Source organism: Archocentrus centrarchus, unplaced genomic scaffold, assembly GCF_007364275.1.
Source record: "Archocentrus centrarchus isolate MPI-CPG fArcCen1 unplaced genomic scaffold, fArcCen1 scaffold_48_ctg1, whole genome shotgun sequence".
Taxonomy (NCBI): domain Eukaryota; kingdom Metazoa; phylum Chordata; class Actinopteri; order Cichliformes; family Cichlidae; genus Archocentrus; species Archocentrus centrarchus.
In genome coordinates, this window is record NW_022060272.1 from 1,739,802 (window position 1) to 1,759,216 (window position 19,415).

The 19,415-nt window shown below is 43.1% G+C and overlaps 1 protein-coding gene across 6 annotated transcripts in view; it reads right to left on the bottom strand.

The window, feature by feature from the left end:
• cemip (cell migration inducing hyaluronidase 1) overlaps positions 1–19,415 on the bottom strand; it is a 306,192-nt gene that overhangs the window by 23,694 nt on the left and 263,083 nt on the right. For all 6 annotated transcript variants that reach the window (XM_030725200.1, XM_030725199.1, XM_030725203.1 and 3 more), the window contains 4 exons: positions 18,372–18,457; positions 10,293–10,424; positions 9,839–9,874; positions 5,587–5,742 (listed from right to left, as the gene is read on the bottom strand). In XM_030725200.1, the coding sequence (XP_030581060.1) occupies positions 5,587–5,742; positions 9,839–9,874; positions 10,293–10,424; positions 18,372–18,457 (410 nt within the window). The remainder of the gene's footprint in view (positions 1–5,586; positions 5,743–9,838; positions 9,875–10,292; positions 10,425–18,371; positions 18,458–19,415) is intronic.

Sequence of the window (19,415 nt, forward strand, 5' to 3'; positions counted from 1 at the left end):
ACTCCTACATCAGGATTCTCTTTGTCAACTACAGTTCTGCCTTTAACACACCCATTCCTCACAAACTCACCCATAAACTCTCTACGCTTGGCCTGCACCCCACCCTGTGCGACTGGCTTCTAGACTTTCTGACTGGCAAGCCCCAGTCTGTCAGGATTGGTAACAAAACTTCAGCCAGCATTATTACTAACATAGGTACTCCACGGAGATGCATCCTTAGCCCCATCCTCTACACCATGAGATGGGTAGATAAAATTTGCAGGTGACACCGCAGTGATGGGACACATCAGTGGTGGGACACATCGCTGGTGGGAACGAAGCTGCCTGCAGGAAGGAGGTCGCCAGTCTGGTGTCATGTGTGAGGACAACAACCTCACCCTCAACATGGACAAAACTAAAGGGATGATAGTGAACACGAGGAAGAAAAGGAGACCCCACCAACTACATTTCATTTGAGAGCTTGAGGTGGAGAGGGCAAGTTGCTTTAAATACCTTGGTGTCTATATCAGTGAGAATCTCACTTGGACATTTAGCACCACACAGCTGGTTAAGAGGGCTCGATAGCAGCTGTACTTGTTGAGGAGGCTGAGGAAGTTTGGTATGTTGACCAAAATCCATGCAACTTCTACAGCTGCATGGTTGAGAGCATCTTGACCAGCCACATCACTGTGTGGTATGGCGATGCTACAGACCGCAAACGCCTGCAGTGAAGACTGCTGGAAAGATCATTAGGACTCCACTACTGTCTCTGCAGAGCATCTACTATTGCAGAGTAGTTTACACTTCTACACTCAAGCCAGAAGTATAGAAGTGTGAAATCCAGGACCTCTAGGCTAAAGAACTCTTTCTTCCCCTCTGCCAATAGACTCCTAAATATCTGCCTGGAGTTTAAACCCTTTGTCTACCTCAGCTTGCAATTGTATTTGACTCTATGTTTTACAATTTGCACATGCACAATTGCACACACTCTTTACTACTGTATCTCTCATATACTGATTTATTGTTAGCTTTTATGTGTCTCTTCTAAATGATAATTTTTGCTATTTATCTATATTACATGAGGATCTTTATCTTTTTTTGTCTGGCATCTGTTGTGGACAGCAAAGACACAATTTGATTGTACAGGGAAACATGTTTCTTTACTCTGCACATGACAATAAAACTTGAAAACTGAAAAAAAAAACCCTCAAAAGTTCAATTGGGTCCCCTACACAACACTTAGTCTGCATTTCCTGCAGACTCTGACAGAGCAATCACCCAGCAGATGCAGTCATTCAGAAGAAAATAAGGTGGAGTGTTCAAGGCTTGTAACCCTTTTACAAAAACTGTTGAGACTACTGATGTAAGGGTATGATGAGTCTGTAGCTCCACCATTGAAGCCACACTCCACATTGTACCTCCAGATTCTGTGTCTAAAAGGACAGTTACCTTCCCGGACCAAAGGTCCCCAACCCAGAGGCAAGACAGCTCAGCTGGATCTTCAAGTAAATTTAAGTTTTTCCCCATAACAATGTGACTGTTCAGTGCCATATTTTCACAGTACTTTCACACTGCAGAAAATGATGGAACAATGATGACTACCACAATTCACACTGGCATTTTGGGACTTGAGAAAATAACTGAGTTCACAAATAATTCCCTGCCATGGGTGTCATTGAAAAGCTTTTCTTTACAGTGGCTTTCAAGAAATGTAGCAAGAAATGCAGCAATGCACAGAATGACAGCATTTGCACCATAGTGTGCATGATCTCAGTCTATTGCATCAAAGAATGTTAGTCTAAACATAGTGCCAGAAAGGGTTTACATGATATTCATTTTCCCCACACACAATAAAGGAATATCTAATAATACAGCTGTTAAGGCATTCTTTTTGTACACTGCCAACTTGGCCAGAGTATGGGACTGATTCTCAGCATACCAAGTCTGGCTCTCATGCATACCAGCCTCTTTTAATTTGGTACTCCTCCCAGAATGTGCCTTTGGGATATCTGACATTGGACTGAAAAAAAAGTGTGAGTCCAGTGTTTTTATTCTTTTCCTTCATGACTAGCAGCTGCGGACAGTTTGAATTCATGTCAGTTATAAAGGATTATTTTGAAACAAGTTTTCCGGGCAGAGAAGTGACTGTAGTTTATCAGACCGTTACTGCAGTGCTTCTCCACTCCCCACCCCCACCCACCCATACAGTACCACATTGAGCATGTTCCAAACTCATACATTATGTGACACAGAAGAACTGTCTTTAGGTACATGCTTGCAAAACTTCTCACTGTAGGCTAAAAAGGGTTAATTTGAATTAGAGGGAAAGTTACTTAGATTATGACATGTTTATTTGTTCTCTGCTGTTTATTATATTTGTATCTAACACAGCTCAGTACTCTAACACAGCTAGAGTACTGACAGGGACTAGAAAGAGAGAGCATATTTCCCCCATATTGGCTTCTCTTCATTGGCTCCCTGTTAAATCTGGAATAGAATTTAAAACCCTTCTCCTCACCTACAACAGAGCACTTTGCTCTCAGGCTGCTGGCTTACTTGTGGTTCCTAGGATACTTAAGAGTAGAATGGGAGGCAGAGCCTTCAGCTTTCAGGCGCCTCTTCTGTGGAACCAGCTTCCAGCTTGGATTCGGGAGACAGACACCCTCTCTATTTTTAAGATTAGGCCTAAAACTTTCCTTTATGATAAAGCTTATAGTTAGGGCTGGATCAGGTGACCCTGAACCCTCCCTTAGTTATGCTGCTATAGGCCTAGTCTGCTGGGGGGTTCACATAATGCACTGTTTCTTTTCATTCACCTTATTTACTTTGTTTATACTCCACTCTGCATTTAATCATTAATTGATATTAATCTCTGGCTCTCTTCCACAGCATGTCTTTTTTTTCTCTCCCCTCAGCCCAACCAGTCTCAGCAGATGACTGCCCCTCCCTGAGCCTGGTTCTGCTGGAGGTTTCTTCCTGTTAAAAGGGACTTTTTCCTTCCCACTGTCGCCAAGTGCTGCTTATAGGGGGTCATTTTAACTGTTGGGTTTTCTCTGTATTATTGTAGGGTGTCACAATACAAAGTGCCTTGAGGCAACTGTTTGTTGTGATTTGGCGCTATATAAATAAAATTGAATTGAAAATTGAATTGAATTTGATTGTTGGCAATACACCTGTGTTTAAGACAAAATCTGCCCATAAGTCTGAGGTATTAACCAATGCCATAGACTGTTTCTGTTTGCATGTCAAGGTTCCTACGAACAATGTTGTTCTAGAATCAGATGTGGACTATATTACGGATGCAGGAAAAACTAGTCCATGCATTTGCTACTTTGAGTCCATTATACTGCAAATCCTTGTCACTGGCTCCTCATTAAATCCAAAATTGAAATTAAAATACCTTTCACAAGCAGTCTTAAAAGATGCAGCCCTATCATATCTTCAAGACCTCATAGTAAGCACCACAGTATCCCAACAGAGCACTTTGCTCTCTGGGTGCAGGCTTAATTATTGTTCCCAAAGTAGATTGGGAAGATCCTTTTCATGTGGAACCACCTCCAAGTTTGGGTTCAGGAAACAGGCACTGTCAATGTCCTGGATTAGTTTTCCAGTGTTTTTGAGTTTTGTTTTTTTTTTCTTTTAAACTTTGTTTTTGTTTACTGAGCATCCTGAAAATCTTGTGAATCCTAAGTCTCCTGTGAATCCTGAGTGTCCTAAGAATCCTGAAAATCCAGAGGGCCTGGGTCCCGCTCCACCTGAACCTGAGAGTCCAGGGCTCAAGCCAGTGGGTCCCAAGCTGTCCAAAGGTCCTGCTCCACCTAAGGCTACATTCACATTGCAGCCTGAAGTGACCCAAATCCAATTTTTATTGCCCTTATGCGACCTGTATCTGATCTTTTCATGACAGTCTGAACAACACAGATCAGATTTTTTCAAATGCGACCCAGACCACTTGGATATGTGGTCCTAAATCCGATATGTATCTGATCTTTTCAAATGTGTCTGTATGGCCAGGTCACATTCATCCGACCTGTATGTCACTGACACTCAACAAATGTCACTGTTTTGATCCATGTTTACTTCAGCAAACAATGAACACACTCACTATGTGTGATGTTATTGCGTCCTCTACTGTGCATGCGGGACACTTTTAAGTTGTTTGTAGTTCACACAGAAGATCACACACAAGTCACATAAATTTGGAAATGTGAACGACCACGCAAAAAAAAAAATCAGATTTCACAAAAAATCGGAATTGAGACCATTCAGCCCTGCATGTGAAGGTAGCCTAAGTCAGAGGTGTCCTGTTGCTTCCTCTAGAAGGTCTCTTTTGTCAGTGGCCCCCAGATGGTCTTCTTTGACATTGTTGGTGAAGAAGCCATGCCACTTGAGGGTCTTTGTCACCATTGTCAGCCTCTAGCCAGGGGGTGGCTGTAGCTCAGTAGGTAGAGCAGGTCACCTACTGATCGGAAGGTCAGTGGTTCAATTCCTGGCTACTGCTGGCTGCATGCCAATGTATCCTTGGGCAAGATACTTAACCCCAAGTTGCTCTCCGACTGTTCTGTCGGAGTATGAATGTGAGTGAATGTTACATAATTAAAGCACTTAGCTTAATTAAGTAATCATGGAAGTGCTTGTATGAATGGGTGTGCATGGGTAAATGTAAAAACGTGTTGTGTAAGCGCTTTGAGTGCTCATATCTGAGTAGAAAAGCGCTATATAAGAACTAGTCCATTACCATTTAGCCATACCATGCAAGGCTCTCCTTTGCCAAAACCAGCCTCCAAGTCATGCCACAAGAGATGTGTCTGTTCTGTCACTGAAACACCTCTGGTAGGCCTCCAGGTTTTCTTCATCTCCACTGCTTGTCATCCAGCCATCCCCCTGAATATCTCCGTCTCCAAAGCTGGCCACCTGGTCAGCACCATGAGTTGCTTTGCCTCCATTACTGGATTCTCTACTGTGTTGCGCTGGGCAGACCCCTAGAACTGTCTCTTTGCTGGACTTTTGTGCTCCCTGTTTTGCTTTAGTGCTGTTTTGTGGGGACCTCCTGTGAGGCATTGAGCACTACTCCTCCACTCTCCTCTTTTCACTCATAATGCCTTTACTTGCCAGTATTACATGTCATTAACATTTTTTTCTGCTCTCTCCCAGATTTAGTTTTTTTCTTATGTTTCCTCTTACCCTCCAACAAGTCATAGAAGATGGCTGTCCTTTCCTGAGCCTTGTTCTGTGCCCTTTTCCATTCAAAACAGAGTTCTTTTTCCCCGACATAACCAACCACTTCTTATAGGGCATCATAATACAATTTAAAGAACACCTTGAAATTGCTATTGTGAACTGGGTCTAAATAAATAAAACTGATCTGAATCGAGGGATAATCTAACAAATCAACCTTACCAGGGAATATTGGACAATGCAAATATTTAAAAAAAAAAGTGCTTTGAAAACAAACAGCTAATAAATATACTTTTTACTTTTCAAAGAGGCTTTAATTGTTTTGTTCAGCTGCTGAGACTAAAAAATAAAATTTTTGAAACAAAACCATTGAAAGCAGAGCTTGTGGGCTTTAAAACCAAAACAAAATTAACCATAATTGCTACTTACATGCCATGTGGCAGGGTCCTGTCAGTAAGATCAGAACCCCCAAGACCCCAAATCCTCTTGTCTGGCAGGGGCATCCCATGATTGTCACTTTCACCTACAAAAAGTGAGTTCTTCACCTGCTGATGAGAGCCATCATCATCTGGAAATGTCCCTCCACTGCATACACACAGGGAAAGTAAAATACATGCAGGATAAGTGTAAGATCATTTCAGTTTCCTTATTTACACATAATATAAAAAATCAATATTCAGGCAGTTAAAATCTGTGTTCCCTGGTTGTGTACGTAAACATCTGAGGCCAAAAAGATATACAATACAATATGTCAAACCTAATATACAATGGAAAAGTACATTATGGATTGATGTATGATTTCAACATGTGGCAAAGGCTCCATACTAATATGCTGGCTACACTTATTATAATTGTGGCATGTGCATTGTTAAAAAGCATACTTAGGCTTACATGGAGCGTACAGAGCTGTCTCTCACCCACACCTTGGACTTCCAAATCATATTTCTATTTTGCGCATCCCCACCTACTACCCCCTCTGGAGGACAATCAAACCAACACAAAGGACAGTCACTGTATGTCCCACTGACGCTACCTTTGTGCTCCAGGACTGTTTTGCGTGCACTGAGTGGTCCATCTTTAAAGAGGCTGCAACAAAAGGGAGTGAGGTGGTCCTGGAGAAGTACTCATCAGCTGTCACCAGCTACATTAATAAGTGTGTCAACGATGTCACCTTCACCAGAACATTCACCATTCACCCCAACCAGAAGCCCTGGATGAATGCAGAGGTCAGGCGCCTTATGAGAGCACAGGTTTCTGGATTCAGGTCAGGTGACGCAGTCACGTTAAGAACTGCAAGGAGAACTCTAGATGCTGGTATCAAGAGAGCCAAAGCTGCATATGCCCTAAAGATCCAGGGTAACTTCAACACCAATGATCCTCTGACGGTGTGGGTGAGCATCACAGACCACAGAAGGAAAGATGCTATATGTCCCAGGGACACATTCCTACCTGATGCTCTTAACACCTCTTATGCTCACTTTGAAGCATCAAACAAATCTCCCTCTATCCGACTCGCCTCATCACCAGACAAGTAGCATCCCAGACTCACGAATGAAAAGGTCAGGAGGTCATTCCAGAGGGTCAATATCCACAAGACTACAGGACTGGACAACATCCCTGGCTGCGTCCTGAAGGACTGCGCAAACCAGCTCTCTGAGTTACTGACCGACACCTCACTCTCATAGGAAATAGTCCCATCCTGCTTTAAGATGGCAACCATCATACCTGTTCCTAAGCCCTCAGCTGTGTCATGAATGAATGACTATAGGCCAATAGCACTCACACCCATAGTCATGAAGTGTTTCGAGTGGCTGGTCATAGAACAAATCAAATCAGTAATCTCTCCCAGCACTGACCCCCACCAGTATGCATACAGCAAAAACAGGTCCACTGCGGATGCTATCTCAGAGGTAGGGCATCTGGCTCTCACCCACCTGGAGACCAGGGACTCCTATGTCAGGCTGCTCTTCCTAGAATTTAGCTGCACCTATAACACAATCATCCCACAGACACTTGTTCACAAGCTGGATACGCTTGGTTTGAGCTCTTCCCTCTGCAACTGGGTCCTGGACTTTTTAACAACCAGGAAGCAGACGTCCGAATGTGTGTATGTTGACATAAAAGTATGCATACACGTATATGTGTATATATATTTTCTTTATATATTATTGTTAGTTATATTTACAGTGGCTTGATGAGCTTAAGCACAGAAGCCAGTGTTCAGCCTGTAGTGTCCTGGATCAGACTTCTCTACTGGTTTACTCCAGCACATCTACAACAAAAACGTTTCGCCCTTTAATGTCACTGATACATTTGTACAGTGCTGTTGATGCTGCCCTTAAGATTAGAAAGAACCAGATCACAGTAGAAGCTTCAGTAGAAGCAGCAACATGAAAGTCTGTAATAGATCAATACATGAATCTGAACTCCACAATATAGAGTGGCTTGCAAAAGTATTCATACCCCTTGAACTTTTCCATATTTTGTCACATTACAACCACAAACATAAATATATTTCACTGGAATTTAATGTGAAAGACCAACACAAAGTGGTATACAATTGTGAAGTGGAAAGAAAATTATACATGATTCAAAACATTTTTTACAAATAAAAAACTGAAACGTGCGGTGTGCAAAAGTATTCAGCCCCCTTTTCTCTGAGTGCAACCAATTGCATTCAGAAGTTGCCTGATGACTGCTAATGACTAAAAAGAGTCCACCTGTGTGTAATCTAATCTCAGTACAAATACAGCAGCTCCGTGACGGCCTCAGAGGTTGGTTAAGAGAATATTGGGGAGTAAACAGCATCATGAAGTCCAAAGAACACAGCAGACAGGTCAGGAATAAGGTTGTGGAGAAGTTTAAAGCAGGCTTAGGCTATAAAAAGATTTCCCAAGCTTTGAACATCTCACGGAGCACTGTTCAATCCATTATCTGGAAATGGAAAGAGTACAGCACAACTATAAACCTACCAAGACAAAGCTGTCCACCTAAACTTAAAGGCCGAACAAGGAGAGCACTGATCAGAGATGCAGCCAAGAGGCCCATGGTGACTCTAGACAAAATGGGGGAATCTGTCCACAGGACAACTATTAGTCATGCACTGCACAAATGTGGTCTTTATGGAAGAGTGGCAAGAAGAAAGCCATTGTTAAAAGAAAACCATAAAAAGTCCCGTTTGCAGTTTGCCAGAAGCCATGTTGGGGACACAGCAAACATTTAATTATATACTTACTAACCTGATTTCTGCAATAACCTGCCTGCAATTCAGTGGTAAAGTCATGGAATACATTCCCATAACCTCAAAAGCTTGTTAGAAGTATGGATAGAGGGCTGAAACTATGAGGTATTCGGAAATTTAGATGGTAAAGTATTGATGAAGTGTGTGCGCCTACTGGTGTCCTACTTAGTAAAGTCAGGGGGAAACTTCTTGTTTATTGTCTGTGTAGATTCTCAGTCATCCAGGTCATAGTAGTCTCTGGAGCTTGAAAAAGGCGACTGGACTTCTTTTTGTTTCTTGAAGACGTTTCACCTCTCATCCGAAAGGCTTCTTCAGTTCTCAACCAAATGGTGGAGAGATCCAGGTATTTAAACCCCTGTGGGCGTTGCCAACCCCTTCATCAAATCAGCTAAGATGCACAGGAATGAAGGCCAAACACAAACTACAGAGAATAGGAAGGACAAGAGGAACAACATTGTCATCCCATATGTGTCAGGCTTGTCAGAGAAACTCAGAAGAATTTTCTCCAAGCATGACATCTCAGTATACTTCAAACCAAGTCACACCCTAAGGCAAAAACTGGTTCATCCCAAGGACAAACCCGCCAAACACAAGATCAGCGATGTAGTGTATGCTGTTCAGTGCAGTGAAGAGTGCTCGGACCTCTACATTGGTGAAACCAAACAGCCTCTTCACAAACGAATGGCACAACATAGAAGAGCCACCTCGACAGGACAAGATTCAGCAGTACATCTGCATCTGAAGGAAAAAGGGCACTCTTTTGAGGATGCCAATGTCCACATTTTGGACAGGGAAAACAGATGGTTTGAAAGAGGAGTGAAAGAAGCCATCTATGTCCACTGTGAACAACCATCATTGAACAGAGGAGGTGGATTACGTCACCAACTTTCCCCCGCTTACAGTGCTGTCCTGAGCTCCCTTCCCAGACGTCTCAACCCCCATTCACACCTTTGTTCCAGTGACCTCAATAGGCCACAGGAAACAATGGAGCGGAGTCCTAAATTGGTTTCAACTGAAACCACTGATTAAATATGACCCACGCCCCCTTCACACCTGGGCACATGTGTTCACGCACATGATCAATAGAGGGTCATAACCACCTCCAGGGGACTACGCCCACAGGGGTTTAAATACCTGGGTCTCTCCACCATTTGGTTGAGAACTGAAGAAGCCTTTCGGATGAGAGGTGAAACGTCTTCAAGAAACAAAAAGAAGTCCAGTCGCCTTTTTCAAGCTCCAGAGCCTTCTTGTTAATTCTTGCCATTGCACTCCTAAATTACTTTTAACGCAGCATCAAAGCACCGTTTCACAGTGCATCATAAGAAGACTCCATATAAGGCATTTTCCAATTAGACAGCGAGAGAGCAAGCAAGCAGGAGAACAGTAAATGCATAAAACAGCCCTTTATGTCTAACAGTAGTTTAACCGTGGGAGTCTTACCTTGCCAAAGTGAGGCCAATTCCATTATCAGCAAATCTAAACAAGAAGGACAGAATATTATGAAGCACAGCAAAAGTCTGATGTCTTTAGGGAATACACACACACACACACACACACACACACACACACACACACACACACACACACACACGCACACACACACATACACACACACACACACACACACACACACACACACACACACACACACACACACACAAAGACACTAAAGGAGATACTGTAGCAAGTTATTATTAGATAAATTTCTCCCTTTCTTCTCTGTCATTGAATGTGCAAAAAAACTACCTGTCCTATGCAACACTCATAATGAGAATTTTCATCTACATTCACATGCACTAAAGGTTGGCAAGCTTCACTCAGACAACCTCATTCACTTGTTTATTTACTTGGAAAACACATTGCTCAGTTTTGGATTCATATATGTATTACTCACTGGCAGTCATCTAGCCACACATCCCCTCCTCTCAGCCAAGCTCCATGGTCCTGGTTCTTGTAGGCTACAAAGTGGTGGATGAGAGCTGGAACTCTGGGTTTGAAAGGGTCGGAATTCTGGTGGGGGCCATACCTAAACAATGGAAGGAAGTACAGTGTTAACATTTCATGATATGTATGAGTGTGGGCTGAAAAGTTCATAGGCTGACTAAGAGGGAGTTATCAAACCGTAATTAAATTTGGCATGCCTTGAATTCAGTCTTTACTGATGCCAACTGAATGTTTTCTTTCCAGATAAATCCACACTGGATACAGAATTGAGGACTTGGAAAAGTAGTACTAGAGACATTTTGTGAAAATGGATCAAAATTGGCACTGTGGTGTTATCAAATATCTGCAGAAAAAGGGGTTTGCCCCCAAGGACATTCATGCTGACAAGGTTACTATGTTAGGGGATGATGCTCCAGCTTTATCAACTGTGCAAAAGTGGGCAGCTGAATTCACGAGTCTTGAAGATGGCCCAAGGTCCACAGCCACCACCCAAGAAGACATTCACCACTTGGTAATGGATGACAGATGTTTAATTGTGAATCAGATAGTCAATGCTTTGGTATCTCCTGTGAATGAGTTGAGAACATTCTGCATAACAAACTTGGCATGTCAAAGGTTTCCACTCAGTGGGTGCCACAACTTTTGACGCCTGATCAAAAGCACACCAGGCTGGTCATGTCGCATTTGAACTTGACACTTTTGAAGCAAGTCCATTTCCTCAACCAAGATGAATGTTGTGTTCACCACGTTGAGCCAGAGACCAAATGGCAGTCCATGCAGTGGAAACACCCATCTTCTCCTCCACCAAAGAAGGCCAAGGTGGTATCACTGGCAGGGAAGGTGATGGTCTCCATCTTCTGGGATGCAAAGGGCACTGTGTTCATTGACTACCTTCAAAAATGCCATACGATCAATGGAGAATACTATGCCAACTTGCTGAAGCAGCTATGAAAGGCAATTGAGTCAAAAAGGTCTGGAAAACTGACAAAGGGGGTCCTGTTTCACCAGGACAATGCTCCTGCACACAAGTCCGTGGTTGCAATGGCTGCTGTGCATGTCTGTGGCTTTGAACTGGTTGATCACACTCCATATTCTTCTAATTTGGTACTATTTTCTGTTCCCCAACCTGAAAAAACACTTGGCTGGGAATCAGTATTGGACCAACGATGAGATCATCTCTGCTGTTGAGGAGTGTTTTTGAGGGTCAGGATGAGTGCTTCTATACCACGGGAATCCATGTGCTGCAACACCGATGGAAAAAGTGTGTGGACCACTATGTTGAAAAATAAAACACATTTGGTCAAGTTTGACCATTGTGTCATGGTCAGCCTATGAACTTTTCAGCCACGCTCGTATTTATTTTATGTATTTCAAGGCTGCAAAGGAGCTATTTACATAAACTGCAATGTTGTAACTTTTAAAATGTATTTCCCTGTGTTATAAATCAAGAAGTAAAGCCTTCTGACTTGAAGTGGTTCCAGTTTCAGCCCCAGCTGATGTATATTAAATATAGTGGTAGCCACCAAGACATTACACGGTATAGGTTAAGATTTGTTGTAAAGCCTTGAGTTAAATGTTTTCAGTTCCTCCACCTTAGCATTTTGAAACCAGACATCACAAGCAAGGGGTTAGCACTGTGGTCTCACAGCAAAACATTCTCCATGCCAACTTGGGTTTCCTCCCAAAGACATGTATGTCGGATTAACTGGTAATTCTAAATTGGCCATGGTTGAGAGGAAGAAAATGTGTTAAAGTAAGCAGAATAAAGTGTTTTATGAATCTTTAGGTCACTGCGCTTTTGTTCATATTCCACTATTTCATATGTCTCTGCACTACTCTTTTATCTCTTCTTTTTCCCCTCATAAGCCACCACTCATGGCAGAGCTGCCACTTCCTGAACCTGGTTCTGCCAGAGGTGTCTTCATGTTTAAAGAGAATTGTTCCTCCCCAACAGTTGCTCACAGAAGATCATCTGATTTTTGGGGTTTTCTCTCTGATATTGTAATAGATATCTCACATACAAGGTCTTGAATAATCAGGCACCATCTTATCTCAAAGACCTCATAGTACCATATCACCCCAACAGAGCACTTCGCTCTCAGACTGCTGGCTTACTTGTGGTTCCTAGGATACTTAAGAGTAGAATGGGAGGCAGAGCCTTCAGCTTTCAGGCGCCTCTTCTGTGGAACCAGCTTCCAGCTTGAATTCAGGAGACAGACACCCTCTCTATTTTTAAGATTAGGCTTAAAACTTTCCTTTATGATAAAGCTTATAGTTAGGGCTGGATCAGGTGACCCTGAACCCTCCCTTAGTTATGCTGCTATAGGCCTAGTCTGCTGGGGGGTTCACATAATGCACTGTTTCTCATTCACCTTATTTACTTTGTTTATACTCCACTCTGCATTTAATCATTAATTGATATTAATCTCTGGCTCTCTTCCACAGCATGTCATTCTCTCCCCTCAGCCCAACCGGTCGCGGCAGATGACTGCCCCTCCCTGAGCCTGGTTCTGCTGGAGGTTTCTTCCTGTTAATAGGGAGTTTTTCCTTTCCACTGTCGCCAAGTGCTTGCTCATAGGGGGTCGTTTTGACTGTTGGGTTTTCTCTGTATTATTGTAGGGTCTTTACCCACAATACAAAGCGCCTTGAGGCGACAGTTTGTTGTGATTTGGCGCTATATAAATAAAATTGAATTGAATTGAATTGAATATTGCAGAGCCTCTATTGCCAAGGGTCTCTCTTTCCAAACCCAGAAGCTAAATTACTGTCTCACTGGTTTCAGGTTTCACACATCATCCATCTTCTATATACAGTTTATGTAGCTGACCAACAAGAGAAGAAGATGAACTGATTTATTAGTTTACAAATCAGCCAGTCAATCTGGGAGAAGATGATTTATCGAGCCAGACTGTATCAATGTAGTCTGAAAACACTAAATGGATAAATGGTAAATGGACTAGTTCTTATATAGCGCTTTTCTACTCAGATATGAGCACTCAAAGCGCTTATACAACACGTTCACATTTACCCCATGCACACGCATTCATACAAGCACTTCCATGATTAATTAATTAAGCTAAGTGCTTTAATCGTCTAACATTCACTCACATTCATACTCCGACGGAACGGGCGGAGAGTAACTTGGGGTTAAGTACCTTGCCCAAGGATACATTGGCACGCAGCCTGCAGTAGCCAGGAATTGAACCACTGACCTTCCAATCAGTAGGTGACCTGCTCTACCTACTGAGCTACAGCCAGGATAAGTGAATGTTATTTTGTGTCATGTCTCAGATGGAGGAGTGGGCTGTTTAGTAACAGCAGCATTACTGGTTTAATCCCTGGCCCCTCAGCATTCTACAGTATAATTGGGAAAGACACTGAACTCTAAGTTGGTTTCGCTTGCAGGCCATTGCCTGGCTACCTCGAGAAATATAACTAAAGCCAGTGCTAGTGGATGTAAGAGCAGACTGCATCAGCCTCCTTGAACAGGCTTCAGTAATCATCACAGTTGTGGACATCCAAGAAAGAGCCTCAAATATGAGGAGTTGGACAGCACCAGGCCCTGACATGATTCACACCTACTGGCTAAAGAAGCTAACTGCTCTCCACGAGTGCCTGGCAGCACAAATGAACCAGCTGCCAGAGACTAAGACACGCAGAATGGCTGACTGAAGGCCAGACGGTCCTGATCCTCAAGGACCCCCAGGACCCTAAGAGCCTTCATCAGGAAATCAGTGGGGATGTAGAGAACAACACTAAATGCCAACTTCAAGCCAACTGTACAAGTTACCATCAAATGTGAGATTTACCAAGGAGATGCTCTGTCAACACTGCTGTTCTTCATAGGCCTGAACCCCCTCAGCCAGATCATTAAGAAGACTGGCTACTCATACCAATTATGGAATGTACCGAATGTGAAGCCAAAATGCATCAAAACGTTCTCGGGCAAGTGGGTCCCAAGACAAGAAAGATCCTTACCATGCATGGAGGGTTTTATACCCCAATTCCAGGAATCCTGAGACTGTACGCTAATTTGGAAGGAAGGAAGCCGAGGACTAGTGAGTGTCAGAACCACTATCCTGGATAAAACAACAACGATCCATGAGTATATCAGGGAGATGGCCACAAAGGATCATGTGCTCAGGCAGCAAAAACCAGAGAAAGAACAGATATCCTCACGATTGTGAGGTACATGCATTGCATGTACCACCATCAGATAGAAGAAGTGGCTGACATTAAAAAATTATTCCAACGACTGGAAAAAAGCACAGAGCTACCAATCATGGCAGCACAGGAACAGGATCTGAGCTCACAAGGCAAAATCATACCACACAAGGCAAGACCCCAGGTGCAGGCTGTGCAGAGATGCCCCTGAGACAATCCAGCACATAACAGCAGGGTGCAAAATGCTAGTAGGCAGGGCATACATGGAATACCATAACCTGGAGGTCCTGAGGTCAACTGCGATTGCTGTGGTGTTAACTGCAGACAATACGACTTCCCGGTTACGTTAGGTGAGTGTCCAGCTGAGCTTTATAAGTTATTCCATCGGATACCCTTTTCTTATTTTTAGAGTAATCTTGGGTGGGGATTAGTTCCCTGTTGGGGGTAGGCAATTCAGGGCTCCTGCTACTGAAGTTTTTGCCTTAACCTCCAGAAGACAGGTAGGCAACGTTTGGTGTGATTAGGAACTGGGTAAGTCTGTGTTGGCTGTTTCATGAGGTTTTTCCATATATATCAGCCTTAAGCTGTTTGCTAGTTGCTGGCCTGTGGTTGAGCATTTGTGTAGTGGTTCTTTAATTAGGTGTATCAAGGCAACTGCATCCCAAACTAACTAAAGTAAATGGAGGCTGAGGCAGCGGTCAAGTTGTGTAAGCTGGAGCAGATAAGTTCTGGTCCTGCTTCTGTTAGTGTACAGCCATCCACGGCCACCTTTGTGAGTAATAACATTCACCTTATTCTGCAGAGGAATGGTTCATTTGAAGAGTTTCAGTCAGGTTTCAGAATTCATCACAGTACAGATACAGCATTAGTGAAGGTTACAAATGATCTTCTGACAGTGGACTCATCTCTGTGCTTGTCCTGTTGGACCTCAGTGCAGCTTTTGATACTGTTGACCATAACATTTTATTACAGAGATTAGAGCATACTATAGGTATTAAAGGTACTGCACTGCAGTGGTTTGAATCATATTTATCTAATAGACTCCAATTTGTTCATGTCAATGGGGAGTCTTCTTCAGACACTAAGGTTAATTATGGAGTTCCACAGGGTTCTGTGCTAGGACCAATTCTATTTACATTATACATGCTTCCCTTAGGCAGTATTATTAGAAAGCATTGCATCAGTTTTCATTGTTATCCAGATGATACTCAGCTTTACCTATCAATGAAGCCAGATGACGCACATCAATTAGTTAAACTGCAGGAATGTCTTAAAGACATTAAGGCCTGGATGACCTCTAATTTCCTGCTTCTAAATTCAGATCAAACTGAAATTCTTGTACTCGGCCCCACAAATCTTAGAAACATGGTGTCAAACCAGATACCTACTCTGGATGGCATTACCTTGGCCTCCAGTAACATCTTGAAGTCATTTTTGACCAGGATATGTCCTTCAATGCACATTTTAAACAAATATGTAGGACCACTTTTTTGTATTTGCGCAATCTTTTTAAAATTAGAAACATCCTTTCTCAGAGTGATGCTGAAAAGCTAATTCATGCATTTATTACTTCTAGGGTGGACTATTGTAATTCATTATTATCAGGCTGTCCTAAAAGCTCCTTGAAAAGCCTTCAGCTGATCCAAAATGCTGCAGCTAGAGTACTGACAGGGACTAGAAAGAGAGACCATATTTCTCCCATATTGGCTTCTCTTCATTGGCTCCCTGTTAAATCTAGAACAGAATTTAAAATACTTCTCCTCACCTACAAGGTCTTGAATAATCAGGCCCCATCTTATATCAAAGACCTTATAGTCCCATATCACCCCAACAGAGCACTTTGCTCTCAGACTGCTGGCTTACTTGTGGTTCCTAGGATACTTCAGAGTAGAATGGGAGGCAGAGCCTTCAGCTTTCAGGCCCCTCTTCTGTGGAACCAGCTCCCAGCTTGGATTTGGGAGACAGACACCCTCTCTATTTTTAAGATTAGGCTTAAAACTTTCCTTTTTGATCAATCTTATAGTTAGGGCTGGATCAGGTGACCCTGAACCATCCCTTAGTTATGCTGCTATAGGCCTAGGCTGCTGGGGGGGTTCCCATAATGCACTGTTTCTTTTCATTCACCTTATTTACTTTGTTTATACTCCACTCTGCATTTAATCATTAATTGTTATTAATCTCTGGCTCTCTTCCACAGCATGTCTTTCTCTCCCCTCAGCCCAACTGGTCGCGGCAGATGACTGCCCCTCCCTGAGCCTGGTTCTGCTGGAGGTTTCTTCCTGTTAAAAGGGAGTTTTTCCTTCTCACTGTCGCTAAGTGCTGCTCATAGGGGGTCGTTTTGACTGTTGGGCTTTCTCTGTATTATTGTAGGGTCTTTACCGACAATACAAAGTGCCTTGAGGCGACTGTTTGTTGTAATTTGGCACTATCCATCCATCCATCCATTCGCTTCCGCACATCCTGTTAAGGGTCGCGGGGGGGCTGGAGCCTATCCCAGCTGTCATAGGGCGAGAGGCAGGGTACACCCTGAACAGGTCGCCAGCCTGTTGCAGGGCCAACACAGAGGGACAGACGACCTTTCACACTCACATTCACACCTATGGGCAATTTAGATTAGCCAATTAACCTAACCCCAGTAAGTGCATGTCTTTGGAATGTGGGAGGAAACCGGAGTACCCGGAGGAAACCCACGCAAGCACGGGGAGAACATGCAAACTCCACACAGAGAGAGGGAGAGGCCTGGGCCAAGGTGGAATCGAACCCAGGCCTTCCAGATGGTATTCTAACTGTGAGGCAGCAGTGCTAACCACTGCACCACCGTGCTGCCCAGCACGGTGGTGGGCAGCACGGTGTAATTTGGCACTATATAAATAAAATTGAATTGAATTGAATTGTTGCCTGTACCTCCAGCATTTGGCTCTGCATCTCTGGCTAGGCAGCAGGCCAATCGCCTTGACCTGGTGGAGTGGCAACTGAAGAGTGTAAACCCCAATGTTGCCCATATGCCCTGGCTCAAAAACATGCTGGTGGTCCCGTGGGACCTTACTTTGGCAGCATTGGATGAACCTCCTTTAGTATTTTGGGCCCATTGAGAAGCTATTGGCAAATTCCACGAGTTATTCGTAATCGTTACTTTGGTGTTTGGTGAGGGTATTTTAGAATTTTGTTGAAATGGCACAGCATCGTGACAACTTGTGTTTGAATGTTTCACTTATGGTGTGTGCTTGTGACCCTCTGTAACAAACCACTGGTTTGTATTTATGGGAGTGGGTGCTCCGGCTCTAGCAGGGCCTGCTGTGGCTTTCTGATGACTCACTGGGTGTGGCTTGCTTTCTCCAGCCTTAGGTGTTGCCCTTTTTTGTACAGCTGAAGCAAGCTGAGGTACTTAAAGCCATGTCATTTCAACAAAATTCTAAAATACCAAAGCGGCAGTAACATCAAGAAGAAATAACATAAGAAACTCAAAAAACATCAAGGGCTAAGAGAAGAGCTAGAGAGGATGTGACAGGTGAAGGTAACAGTGGTCCCCGTGGTAATCAGAACACTTGGAGCAGTGACCCCCAGACTGGGAGAGTGGCTTCAGCAGATTACAGGAATGACATCCAAGATCTCAGCTAAGATACTGTGCAGGACAGTCAAGCTCCCAGGCCTCTGGTAGAGAACCCAAGTTTTGAGGAGGACAAAAGACCACCAACGGGACGGGGAAGGAAGTGTGTGTGTGTGCGTGTGTGTGTGTGTGTGCACGAGCACTTATTTTTACAGGAGATAAATCAGCTATTCTTTAGAGACTGCAGTTTCATCATGCTGATACAGGGTGTGATGTGATTTCAGCTTGTCATATAGGATGTTTGCTACAGGGTCTGACCTGGCTCCAACTAGAGACAGAAACGGTCTCTTGTCCTTGTTGTTTGCCTTGGTGGTCTTAACGCCATTATCAAGGATCATTCCAGCCTAAAATAGAAAAACAGTTAAATTAGATGTCAAGCAAAAAATACACTGAACAAAATGCTTTAGCTTAAAACATTGTTTGGAGTGAGTTGTCCTTTTAAAGCTAATCTAGGCATTGAACAGCCCATGGGCCACAGTGGTTGTGCCTGACTGCCCACCTGAAATCAATGGGGAATTTGGATTATAACATAAAAAGTAGCAGTCTGTTCCATTTCAGCCACTAAAAAACTTTTTAATTCAATTTGATTCAATTCAGTTTTATTTGTATAGTGCAAAGTCACAACAGCAGTCACTTCAAGGCACTTTATAATAAAAGTTACAGACCCCAACAATCAAATGACCTCCTATGAGCAAACACTTGGTGACAATGGGAAAGAAATCTCTCTTTTGACAGGAAGAACAGGTAGCCATCGAAGAGAAGCCAATATGGAAGACATATGTTTTCTCTTTTTGCTCCCTGTCAGTACTCTCCCGGTTCAATTAAAGGCTTTTTTAGGGAGATTTTAGGACAACATGATAGTAATGAGTTACAACAGTCCAGCCTAGAAGTAATAAATGCATGAACAAGTTTTTCAGCAAGAAATTTCAAATTCTGGGGACACAAATGCAAAAAAGCAGTCCTACATATTTGTTTAATATGTGCATTGAAGGAGATATACTGGTCAGAAATGACTCCAAGATTCCTCACAGTGTTACTGGAGGCCAAGGCAATGCCATCCAGAGTAAGTATCAGGTTAGACAGCATGTTGCATATTGTTAATAAACTCCCTATCAGAGGAGGGCTCATTGGTTTTGCAATTTTGCTGGACATTGCACTACAGCTTTGTTGCTTTTTATTTTTAAGATAACTGCTATTATTCTTCTGTGTGCAAACAAATGCAGCTTCACTGTAAATGTGTCAGAACCAACATTTATTGTTTGATAGCCCTGAAAGATAAATGTATAGTTCTTAACAAAATGG